Below are 12,633 nucleotides of genomic sequence, written 5' to 3' on the forward strand. Positions count from 1 at the left end.
GAACCTGTGAAAATGTCATGTGTGATTTTACTCATGTGTCAGTTTTTTCTTAGCTGTAGTTACTGAATGATTCCTTTTTGGTTTGTAAAATGTATGATTGCACTCATGGACTGTCAGAGTATGTCGCTACCATTTTTAAGCTTCTTTTTGAGATAAAACAGTTTTTGAACTCAAGATTCCATTAAAAAAAAATTAGATCAATACAATTACATCAAATTAGGGTCAAATCCTCAAACTTTGGTCAAGCATAAAGTCTTTAATAACGCATATAGTCTCTCTGACGTCAGTAAGATTACTCACTTGAGTAGGGTTTGCAGGATCTGGCCCACTGTGACTCAACTAATACTGCACCATAGTTAGGTATAAAGTGAAATAGAAAACATAGTATCAGAAAATATTTTGTTCGCTGGGAAACAAACAAAAATATTGGAGACTTGTTAAATCATAGGAAGCTTGCATTATATAGCATACAATCTTTACCACATTAGGACAAGACCTACTGCAGCCAGAACTAAAACAAGTAAATCAAAGTTACAAACTACAATTAATTACGTGTTTAGGGCCTGTGAGCAACAACACAAAAACATAATGTAATAACAATTACTTCTTATGCTGTCACTTTAGAAATTGAGAACTTTAAACAACATAAGAAAAGTTGATTAATAAATGATGCTATTGTTTTATTATATGTGATTGTGAAGTTGTATGCTATCTCCACCTAGAGGTTTAAAGCTTATGTATCATTTTGAATTCTGTTTGACGGAAAAAAAAAAAAAGAAGGCATGCCCATATTAATAAATATATGAGCATTATTTTAAAGACAGTGATTTTCAGTGTGACTTAATGATAGTCTGTTTCTCCATTTTGTATGGTACAGAATCACAGTGATACAGTAACTCAAATCTTTAAGATCCAAAAAAGGCATTTAAAGAAATTGTTATTTTTATGGTGAAATAAAGAATCAATTCACAAACCGTTTAAGAGCAAGAGATCAGGCTTTTATGGTCCCTAAACTACATTCTACCACATTTGCTCTCAAAACTATGTAATACAGCATTCAAACAGCTAAGAAAGATTTTTTTTTTTTTATTGCATTACTACATACTATACTTTTATAACCTCTGACACAAGCTTACCCTTAACAGATTGTAACATACATGCTCGCACTGAACGACAAAACTAAACATCCTCTCACCTTGTTGGTAGCCACACCAATAAAACGAGAAGAACCAACTGCATCTCGGAGAGTGCCAGCTTCCTCTTCATCGCTGCTCTTTGCAAAACCTAACGGTGCAAGAAAAACACAAACCCACTCTCAGCCACAGCCAGACTCCGCCAAGCAGTGCTTTCAACTTAACCCGAGGAAAATATGTCACTTCACTGGAGAAAGGAAACCACTGGATTTCCGCAGCACTTTTCAGTACTAGCAACTTATTGTATCTCCATCTTTCCCAACGATCCCTCTCTGTGCAAGGAGGCAACGTATGATCAGAAGTGGCATGTGAGCCGGCGCATCAGATGCTTTCCTGTTCCGTGATGTGAAAGCCCCGAGACGAAAAGGAACAAAAAAATAAAAAGCGTATGTATGGGAGGATGGGGGTTTAACCACCCCTCGCCTCACTACGGCACACCGCAGCCGGGGGGGCGGAGGGGCGGGCGGGAGGCAGAGTCATGCCATTCGCCGGGGCTCGGTGCGGGGACCGAGGGCGAGCCGCCCCCCGTCGCCGCCGAGCGCCCGGCACGTTTGACAGCTGCTGGGCAAAGCACCGGTGGCCGCCGCCGCGGAGACGGAGAGGGGCGCGGGGCGGCGGCGGGGGCAGCCCCCGCGGGGCGACAAGTCGCGGAGCGCAGCGGAGCCCCGACACGGGCAGGCGCTGCCCGCTCCCGCGGGGGACGCCGCCGCCCGCCGCTCGCTGCCCGCGGCAGCTGGGGACCCCCGGGGACCCTACCTGGGAGCAGCGGGCGGGCGGGCGGCCGAGGCGGGGAGGGAGGGGGAGAGGGAGGGAGGGAAAGGAGGGGAGGGAGGCGGGTGCCGCCGGCGAACGGGGCCGGCGGCGGCGGGGAACGCGGGGCGGCGGCGGCGGCGAGCGCGGCCGGGACCGAGCGCGGCCGGGACCGAGCGCCTACCCGAGCGGCGGGGGCGCGCGCGCGTGCCCGCGCGTGCCGGAGCGGGGCTGCCCCTCGGGGCGCGCCGGGGCCGTCGCGGGGCCGCGCCCGCCGCTCCCGCCGCTCCCGCTCCCCGGCCGGCGCGGGGCACGGAGGGCGCGGGGTTCCCACCCGCGGCGGCACCGGCCCGGCCCGGGGCGGATCCCGCGGCCTCGGAGCCCGGAGCGGGCGGGCGCGGCAGCGTCGCCGGTGGGAGAACGAGAAACGGGGCGAAAAGCGCTCCCCGGATCGGTACAAGACATTTTCGTAGCCCTCCCTCCTCAGCCTCGCAATCGCCTCTGGCCGAGTGTGCGTTTATCGGGGCACAGCCCCAGCAGCCGAGCCGCGCTGCCCCGGACTGCGGCGGGAGCGGGGAGCCGCCAGCCCCGGCTCCCAGCCCGCTCCCCGGCTGCCTCATTAACATTCCCTTCCCCGCTTGCCCATTGGCACAGTCTGATTGGAATGCGGAGAGAAGAAAAGTCTACCATTTAACTGAGCTCAGGGTGCAGGCAGACAAGGAAACAAACCTCGCTTTTATTTATTTTTTTTTTCCCCCCCCTCAAATTGCATTACTTTCTGTTGTATTGTATTTTAAAGCACGTTGCCCTCCTTTCGTTTATGCAGTCCTTCTCTGGTAGTAACTGGAGCACTGCTGGGATTTATTCCCATTGATTTCAGGTTTTCCAGCGCAAGTAGAACAGGACAGGCTTGATAATTAAAGATAAGGGTTTATATTTAGTGTACCCTCATTTTGCATCGTTAACTCGGAAATAATTAAATAACGCTGGCAACAATATTTCAGCTTTTTTTTTTTTTTTTTTTTTTTTCATTTTAAACCAATCTTCACCTGTCTCCTTTCCTTTCAATCTCTTAACTGCCCAAAGCACCATCTCAGTTATCCTCTCTTAATATCACTGGCCCGCTTATTGTGTTTAACTGAAATTATTCTGATGAAGTTTGGTCCTCAATCAATACCAGTTCCAAAATGAACATGTGAAATCGGATGCACAGACCTGGAAGGGGACGGGGAGGGGAGGGGCGGGGACGGGAGGGGACGGGAGAGGGACGGAGGAGACGGGGGAGAAGGGACGGGAGGGAAGTAGGAGGGAAGGAGAAAGAAGTAGGAAAAAAAGAACAAATTTCTTGTTACCTATTAGAGTGTTCTTGCTTCCTAATTGTTGCAGTTTGCAATTAGAGTTGTCCTTGTTTCCTTCTCCTTTAGTGGTGTAATGACTCCACAGTAGAGGATGAGAAACGAAAGAAGGAAGAAAACATTTGGGCTATCAAGGCAGTGTGTTCCTTCCAACTTTGAGATATTTTGTAACTTGGAGTAAGACTGAGAAGAGAGGCGGCATAAACTGAACGGCTTTATTTTAGAATAACCAGTAAAATGACAGCCCAAATGGTGGAAAATGACAAAGATAAGGACACAGGAGCAAAAACTGAAATCTGAGAAACACTCTTTCAGCAGCTATCTAACCCTCGCTGTGTCTAAGACACAAGGCCCCCATCTTTCCCTGTCCAGATGTGAAAATGTGCTCTGTTCATTGTCAGTTAGGTATCTATGGTTGATCTAAAGTCTTCTTTGGATCTGCCTGTAAATCCCACATATTAAAAACTAACAACTGATGCTAGATGCAGAATCAACCTTCACAGTAAAGAAACCCAGTTTTAACTGCTTGTCCTAAAAAAAAGTGACTTCATAGATATCAAAATGGAGGGGAAAAAAGGACCACTGAAAATGAAGAGTCTTCATGATTTATATGAAACACATTATGTAATCCAAGCAGAATTACTTTCTTTTTTTTTTCCCCACAGGTATTATTGGAATTCTTTCTCAAAACACACTTACAGTAATAATAATATTGAAGCTATAATCTAATTTTCGTATGTAAGTTACATCAAAAAATAGAATAACACATGCATTAAGGAAAGCATTCACAGTGGCTCCTTGTTGCTGTGATAGCATATTGTCATTCTTCAAAGGCCACATGGGGTAGGTATTTATAATGAGCTTGTGCTCATAGACTTTCCCAAGAAAAACGTGCTGGGTTTTAGGCTCTAAACACAATTATTACGTGTGATGTTCTTTGAGATTTACCATAGCTTCACGCACTGAAGTCATGCTTCAGATATAAAATTTTAAAATAACCCCTCATACTCATTTTAAACAAGGGGACGGCCCTGTGAGGCATCCCAAATCACAGGAAAGCTGACTACAAGGAAAAACTACTGTGCAACGTGAAAAACCAGAGGCAATATAATTACTAACAGAGAGAAGGGTTCTTCTGCTAGGTTCAGATACTTACAACCTGTGCTGCCAGTGAACTGGCAAATATTTGGGGAGAAAACTGTGGTATTGTGGGGCGTTATATTTTGGTTGGTTTAAGGCAAGCACAGCTCAAAAACGCCAAATGTGTTGGCTCTAGGTGGCTAGAAAAATGTTCTTGAGCTCCCTCAGGTGCACAGTCAGCAGGGAACCCTTCTTCCCTTCTGCATTATTATTTGCGGTATTGTACTGAATGTTCTCATTCATTATTGAATTTCAGTTGGCTCTAAGAGATACATGGCATTCAACACAAAACCTGGGTTTGTTGAGACTCTCCTGAGTCCAACACCCTGGAAGATGAAGAACCATGACCTTGGTTTGAATATGACTTGAAATAGTCCATAGAAAGGCAGAAGGACTACTAATTGTTACTTTCAAAGTATAAATAAAATATTTTACTTAAAAGGTTTTATTTCTTTTGTGCTATATTTGCTGCAATATATAAATAGAAGTTTGATATTTAAAAAATCTTAAAAATAAACAAAGGTCCTTACAAGCCTATTATCCCCCTTGCCAAGGATCCCAAAACTCTGCACAGGCTGATAAATGATGTTTCAGAATTCTTTTGTGTGATTGGAATTTCTTCCTATGAGAGCACAAATTGAATAGCAAGGTGGGTATGTGATGTTTCAGAAACACTTCTTAGAGCTTAGAGGTAATAGAAACACAGGAGAGGTTAAGCCAAGGCCTAGTCATTATCCAGACTGCAAAAGACTAGATGGACTGCTTCCTTTAAAATTTTGCTTATAAGAATCATTTATATGACAGAGTAACACCGTCCTTCAGACAAAAAAAAATTACTCAAAAAGAGTATCTCCAATTTGTAGTCACTAGGGAGGTTGCAGTAATCATTTTCTGTCATGGATATAATCAAGTAGTACAAAACAGAACTTAATACATAATTCTGATCTGGGGTACATTCTGCAGTATACATTTCCAGAAAAAGTTTGAGGTAATCAGCATTTACTTTAAACTGTTTAAGAATAATCCCTACCCTTATATCTAGGCTAGGAGCACTCTGAGCTGTAAGGATATAAACAATAATCACTGGAGTAAATGAAGTTATGCATATGTGTGAAAATTGAAGTGATATATCAGAAATTTTTGTATGTGGTAAGAAGTGGATTTTTTTTTTTTTTGTATAAATTATGCATTTAATAAATATTTTTATCTCAAAAGGCATAAAACATATTTCAATATGATATTAATTTTGATAGACTGTTTCATCTTTTTAAAATTTCTATTTATATTAATTAAATAGTTAAATATAAGTTCAAGTCTTTGAGATATATATCCAAGACATAATTTCTATGTAATTTTAAACATATCTTATTTCTGTAAATAATGATGAAATAAAATGTTGAGGAGAGCAGTTAGTTTTTGATCTAGTCAATCCCTAGGCCAGCTTGTCATAAAGGTATATGACTGCTAGTCTGGTAAAAAAGTCGGAAGAAGCTGGATTTTTTCAGGAACCCCATAAAATGATGAAGGAAATCAGATTTCTGTAAGAAGACTCAGGTGTCCAAAACTCCTCCTCCTTATGAAAAATTGCAGCCCAAATTTCTCAGAGTTGAAATTTTGAGACACACCATCCAACACCAGATGCTAGTGTGACAAGGAAGCACAAAAAATCTTATGCAATACCCACCATCATAAGGGTCTGAGCAACACAGAGTTTTCAATTTGACTGTGTCACTTACAAATTGGGAAGAGTTTTTGTGCCTGTTCCAAAGCTCTAGATATCATACAGTCTTCCTGACTGAAGAGCAAAAGCAAAGGGCCAGTGGCAGCTTTATTTTAGCCGTGTGTAATCAGCTTTAAGTTGCTTTCCAATGTGTACTGAGAAGTTCAGCAGAACAGGAAATTGAAATGAGCTTTCCCACCTTAAATATTGATGAATGTTTCTTCTTTCCCAAGATTATACTTCTCCCAGATTTGAACCTTAAATACCACATGAGGATTTTTAATTTCCTCCAAATGCAAAGGTATCTACAGAAAGGGTGAGCAGAGAGTCTTTGCTGTCTATCACGAGTAGTGAAACTTCCATCATCCTTTTAGAGTAGATCTTCCTTGGATGGGGGAAATGTAAGACAAGCGAGAGAGGGCAATGTAACACATTTACCAGCTGGGACAGGAAAGTTCAGATAAATAAAACTGGCTACTCACTCTTGGATCACTCTTGGTCTGAATTGAGAGTAAGGGGACCCACTTTTGTAGATGCAACACTTTTCTTCATCTGCAAATCCCTGTTTTCTGCTTTATAGCCATGGCTAAAACTGAGTTTACAGCAGAATGAGACCTTTGCTTGAGCAGACAAGATAGAATGCTGAAAATGAAAATACATATTAAATTGTTCTATAAATATAATTATTTTTGTGTTACTTATATAATTACAGTTTATCTTTCAGATCTTCACTTAAATTTTTCTTGGAGTCTAAAGATGTTTTTAAGGTAAAGCAACACAGATTTATGGTGTTTCGTGTTTCAGGTGTCCAGTTTGGGGCAAGTAGAATTTGCTTATTAGAAGGATAGAAATATACTTAATTTCTAAAAATTAGTGTTACAGCATTGAACCAGTTTGAGTTTCACTTTGTTTGAATATATTTTAAAGCTCAAAACCAAATCCCTTCGTATTGTTACAATGAGATTGATATTCAGAGAAAATTTTACAAATGTAGGGCAAGTTAAAATCAACCTTTTTTCCAGGAATAGAAAGAAAGACACTAGACTTCTGCCACTTTGTGTGGCCTAAAAAATTGCCATGCTCTGACTTTGTAGCCTGGTTATATGAGGAATCATTTGTCAGTGATTATCTTTATTTCTGCAAAGGCCTCCTCTCCACTTGTCACTAGCTGATACTGGCCATCCTAAATAATGTTTGATGCACACAAATTTATCAATTATCACAGGATCTGCCTAAGCCTCAGCGCCTCAGACAACTACTTAAAAAACGTGCTTCTGTATGTCTCTTTCCCGCACCATAATGCAGGCTGTGGGCAGATGACACAATTGAGCAGTGATATTTCTATCTTTTAAATAACTATTTAATTACTTAAATTCTGCTTCTGGGGATTCAGTAACATGAAAGATCAGTTAAAATAAGCAGAAGGCTAAATGGAGCATAGTATGACAAACAAAGGGATTAAGGAAGAATGAACTTTTCAGACAAACTGCTTCAAAAAGTGCTGTCTGTTGTAAATAAGCACAAGTCTCTCTAGAACAAGAAGTACAGACCTTCAGATTGCCTGAAAATTGCTGAAAATGGCTGTTCTGACAGTGCCAGGTTTTGAGCAGAAAATAATCATGGGCAGTTTATTCCTACTAAGAGTGCATTTAAATTTTAAAATTTTAAAAAATGGATGCTTTTCTAAATTCCTTTTAAAAAAAAAAAAAAAAGCCAGAATTCGGTTAGCAGTCTGTCCAATAACTGCTCCTAGTCAGGAAAGCTTGATCCAAGATTATATTATCCTGGGTGGCAAAAAGTTTGCATTTTAAAAATGATTCTGCCTCCCAGGACTTCAAAGAGTTTCCTCCTGTCTTTGACAAATGTTAGCTAAAACACACACAAAGGTGTTCTTCTATCAGTAACAACAAATAATCCAAAGACAGTTCTAACATGAAATGTCTTGCCTAGCTTCAGGAAGAACAACTACAACAAAAAAAAAAATCACATTGCTCCATATTTGAATTAACGCAAATGTAGCTTCTTCATTGATGGAGTCTAGGAGGAGCAGTGTTGTGCTATGTCCTACATTTTTTTAGAAAAATACATAAACCATATAATTGCTTAGGGGTGTAGCTGTAGTTTATAACAGTCTGCTCACATTTTGCAGAAGCATGGAGCTATATATATCTGGGTTAATTAACTGCCATTACAGTATTTTTATGCTTTTAAAAGAAGAATTTAGCTTTTCAGCACACTGCAGATGACATATTATGCAGGATGACAATTAAATCATAGTATAGACATGCATAAACAAACTGCTGGATTTCAGTGCCTGCTCTAAGTATTGCTGTTTCCTAAACTGCCCCTTGCTTCACAATAGATAGAGAGATCAGGAAGATTCCGAGCTGGGCAGATGAGAACCACTCCAGGACCTGAGGAGGTGGTTAGATGGGTTCTCAACCTGCCCTGCTGGAGGAGGTTGAATTACCCAATGATTTCTCCTAGCATGCACCTAAGCTGGCAGTATGAACTCTTACTTCATTCTTTCTTGCTTAAGCACATGAGATCTTTGTGTGGATGAAGGTTCTCTATCTCATCTCTCCTCACTTCCAAACATGCAGATGCCAATTACAGCCCAGAGCCTGAGAAAAAGCTTCAGCCTTTGGCCGCTGTCAGTACAGCTGCATTTCATTACTTTGAGAATGCCCCAGGCTAAAATAAATAAAATAACCAGATAAATGGATGACAGTTCATATAAACAGTCCTGATTTACCTTCCTCTCCTTTCAAGCAGTGAATCACCAGTGAAAGAGTGATGACTCACTAGGGGAATCCAAAACATGCTTTCTCTTTCATATGTGAGTCTGCAGTAGCCATTCATGCTCCAAAGGGGGAGAAAACTGGGCTGGATTTTAATATTTGTTTCCACAAAGCTGAGTCAAAACTGCTGGTGAATGCCAAGGGTTTTTCAAGGAAAAAAAGCTGCCTTCATATCTCACAGATGTAGTGAGAATGTATAAATAGCTGCACATGGCAGATAGTCGACAACGAATTGTATTTGTGAGAGTCTGGGTACCAACTGCTGGACACAAGAAAGCATCTGCAATAAAAATAAAATCCTACTGCCTACAAAGTAAGAGCTGTGTTACCCAAAAGCTCTGTGTGGTGCCGTTAAGTTTGCCACACAAAAAGGGGCGCCCAGGGTAAGAGTTCATTAAACATCACCGAGATTATTTGAGAAGAGAGATTGTTGTGTCCTTTTTAATTGTTTCTGTGGTACCTGGCTTTGTGCTCCGAGCTCATTCTGATGGTCTCTGTTGTCTCTTTAAGAACCTGGACAGGATCTCACCTTGGACTGGCCAGTCCCTGGCGTGGGTGGACAAGTTGCATGCCACGTTTTGCAAACATGGCAACAGGCCCTTCTTCCCTGTTTGGGTTTCCCTTGATTGATTTGGTGCAAAAAAAGCCCCTTTTTCCTGGGAAGCCCTAAGGGATGTGGAGGGTGCACAGGGACAACTCCTTTCACACCCTAGCTGGAGAGTGCAGGGCCACATTTGATGAAGGAAGCTTTTAGCTAACCCCAAATTGCCACTGTATTGAAAAGAAGGCATGAGCGTGGCCAGATGTCACAAACATGCTTGTTAGCTGGGGCAAGACGCTGCCCAGTGCTGACTCTGCTGACTCTCCCTGAGCACCTCAATCTGTTGTCACAAACACCAGAGGCAGAGGGACAGTGATCTGGGATGCAAGAGATTGAAGAGGCATGGAAGAAAAGAGTCATTTTTCAATCTAATTTTCCAAGTCACACAGCTTAAACTTCCAGCTTTACAGTCCTTAAAAAATTCCCACTCCTCTCTTTCGCTTCCCATTTACCACAGGCAACAGTTCACCAGGAACCTCATATTGTCATATCCTTGACTGTGTATTTTTTGAATTATATATTTGCCCAACAGGATTATTTCCACCAAAAAAAATATATAAAAGTGTATGTGGCTGTTACAATTCCCAATCAGTTTCTCTTCAAGGAAAAAAAAAATGTAGCTGAATGGAGTCCTATTTAGTTTTTGAAATTTTAAAGGACTAGCAGGGGGCTCTGTTTCCATGAGGACCTTTCTATTGCTCTCAACCTAAAGCCTACGTGAAAATATGTAGCTAAAAAAAAAAAAAGAGATCATTCTATCAAAAACTGCCAACGGCTTACATTCAAGAAATTGAAGAGAACATGCAAGGTAGTGTTTGTGCACTGTTTATATTAGAGATGTACCTGCAGCTCTATTTGGCAGACTTGTAGCTTTCACATCCTTTCATTGGAGTAGTTTGGATTGCAGGGAAGGTTTTCTTGTCTGGTTTTTACACATGAGGGACTCAATCCAGTGCCTCATGAGTACATTCAGGAAATGGGGGATATTAATTTTATTTTTCTTTCTACACAGCAGCAGATCTATCTTTAATTCACTATAAACAGAGTGTTTTCTCTAATAAATTCTTATCTTGCATTTAAAAAAAATAATCAAATGGATCAAGCTATTCAAAGAGACTATAGGTGGTGAGGTTTTTGAAAATTTATTTAAATATCATTTATTTAACCAATCATCTTTCTTTTTCAGGTTGATTTTCTTCTCAGCTTCCCGCATTTTTTACCGCCCTGTTCCATTTTTAAGAAAAATATCACAGGCTTCAAGTTGCTCTTGTGTTACATCATCAAAATGCTGGGAAAATTACTATTTCAAAGCTAATTGTTATTAATACTTTTAATTTTGTGAACATTATTTTAAATGTAAAATGAGTCTTTGGCATTTCATCCCTTAAACTGAAAAATATATTTTGGCAGTGAAGACCTTTGTGCTTCACTAATACAGCAGCCACATTGAGAACAAGTCTCAAAAATTATAAATAGTACTTGTAAAGCCATATAAGTCTTCTCACATGACACAATATGATTTTATTTGGCTGAAAATGAAAGAATAAATTTAAGTTGATCCTGAATACTGTGGGAGGACAGACAGAGATAGTGCTGAAAGCAATCTTGCCTCTGATATATGGTAGCTGATATATTACTAAAGAGGGGGAACAGCCTTGCCCTCACAGCTATGGGTGTGATAAAGAGTGAGTTGGCTGGTAGGGTGTTAGTTGGAGTCTGCTGGCTGTGCTCTGAGTAGGAAGGGACAGGAGGTCTGTCAAGTTTTGGGGACATCTTAATTGAAGACTATGGTGATGGGTAGCTGTAAAAGCAAGTCCTTTATTGCATTGTTAAATTAGTCCCAAGAAGGCAAAGTTATTACAGTCTGTAGCAGTACGCAGAAGCCTTCTAAGATAAAGTCTCTAGGTCCCAAGCAGAAGCAGCAGCCACAGCCACAGAAGAGGCGTCAGCAGTCTGTGTCCCGTGAGCATCTTTTTAGTCGCAGTCTATGCAGTAGCAACAACAGCGGCATCGGTGTTTTCAGGAGTCCGCTGTGCGTATTCTCAAAGTAGTGCATTTTTATTCTATTTTTAGCCAATTAGGTATTTACATGAGTTTTCTTACAATAGTGTTGGACCTATCTTGAGCCAAAACTGATGTACGAAGGCAAATGCAAATTCTTACACAAATTCTACATATATAACTCTATCTGTTCTATATAGCAAGGGTACATTATTTTTGTTATGACTAGAATTTAACTAACTTTGCAAAGGGCATTGTTACTTCAGCTTTAAACTAGGCTTTAGGGCTTCTCTTACTAGCTATTATAGGCACTTAAAATTCTGGTCGGGCAAGGGACAGACAGGGTTATGAGGCTGTGCTAGGGACAGGAAGCGGTGAGCTGGAACCGCAGAAGAGAAGAGAAGAAGGAGAGAAAGAGGCAGAGCCGTGTGGAGCTGCCCATGGGAGGATATATAGAAATGGTATGAAAGAATTCTGGATAACAAGGTGCCAATGCTTGAAGCCTTCTGAAGTTTTAATGGAAGCACTCTGAGTGCATGGCCATCTCCACTATGATAGAATACTATTCAAACATATTATTTAAACAAAGACTGGTTGTTTCCAGTTTTCATTATTTTATGTTTTGTATGTCAACTTTGTCAAAATGCACTTTGTAAACATTAATCATAGGCAACCAGTTGCATATTGTTGCTGTGTTTCCTCAAGTTTTTATGTATTTCTGCATCCCAGTCACCTGGTCAGCCAAGCTGTAGTGCTAAAACCCCAACCAATTCCCATGACTTCTACAGACCCATAATCCTTTTCAAGGGTTTTCACTTCAGAGACTGATTTGAAGGTGAGCCCTTTGGATGTATTTCACAGAAGAATGGCAGGAACTAGCACATTATTCCACCCAGATACCTGTGTTTGAGTGAGAGCATCTGTATACTGCAATTCTTTGAGAAAGAAATACGAAGAAGCTTCAGAGCAGCTCAGATTCTGTTAACAGTGTGGAATTCGCAATAGGAGTAACAAAAGTTGCTTGATAATATTTGCACCTTTGAGATGGTGGGTAGGTAACTCCATGGCTTTA

The 12,633-nt window shown here is 41.1% G+C and overlaps 1 protein-coding gene across 1 annotated transcript in view; it reads right to left on the reverse strand.

The window, feature by feature from the left end:
* GABRA2 (gamma-aminobutyric acid type A receptor subunit alpha2) overlaps window positions 1-1,724 on the reverse strand; it is a 65,446-nt gene extending 63,722 nt beyond the window's left edge. Inside the window, exon 1 of the mRNA XM_040063992.2 lies at window positions 1,196-1,724. Coding sequence (XP_039919926.1) covers window positions 1,196-1,266 — 71 coding nt within the window. The 5' untranslated portion in view covers window positions 1,267-1,724. The remainder of the gene's footprint in view (window positions 1-1,195) is intronic.
* Between the last annotated feature and the right edge of the window lie 10,909 nt (window positions 1,725-12,633).

The sequence above is a fragment of the Hirundo rustica genome, chromosome 5, assembly GCF_015227805.2.
Source record: "Hirundo rustica isolate bHirRus1 chromosome 5, bHirRus1.pri.v3, whole genome shotgun sequence".
In the NCBI taxonomy this organism is placed as follows: Eukaryota; Metazoa; Chordata; class Aves; order Passeriformes; family Hirundinidae; genus Hirundo; species Hirundo rustica.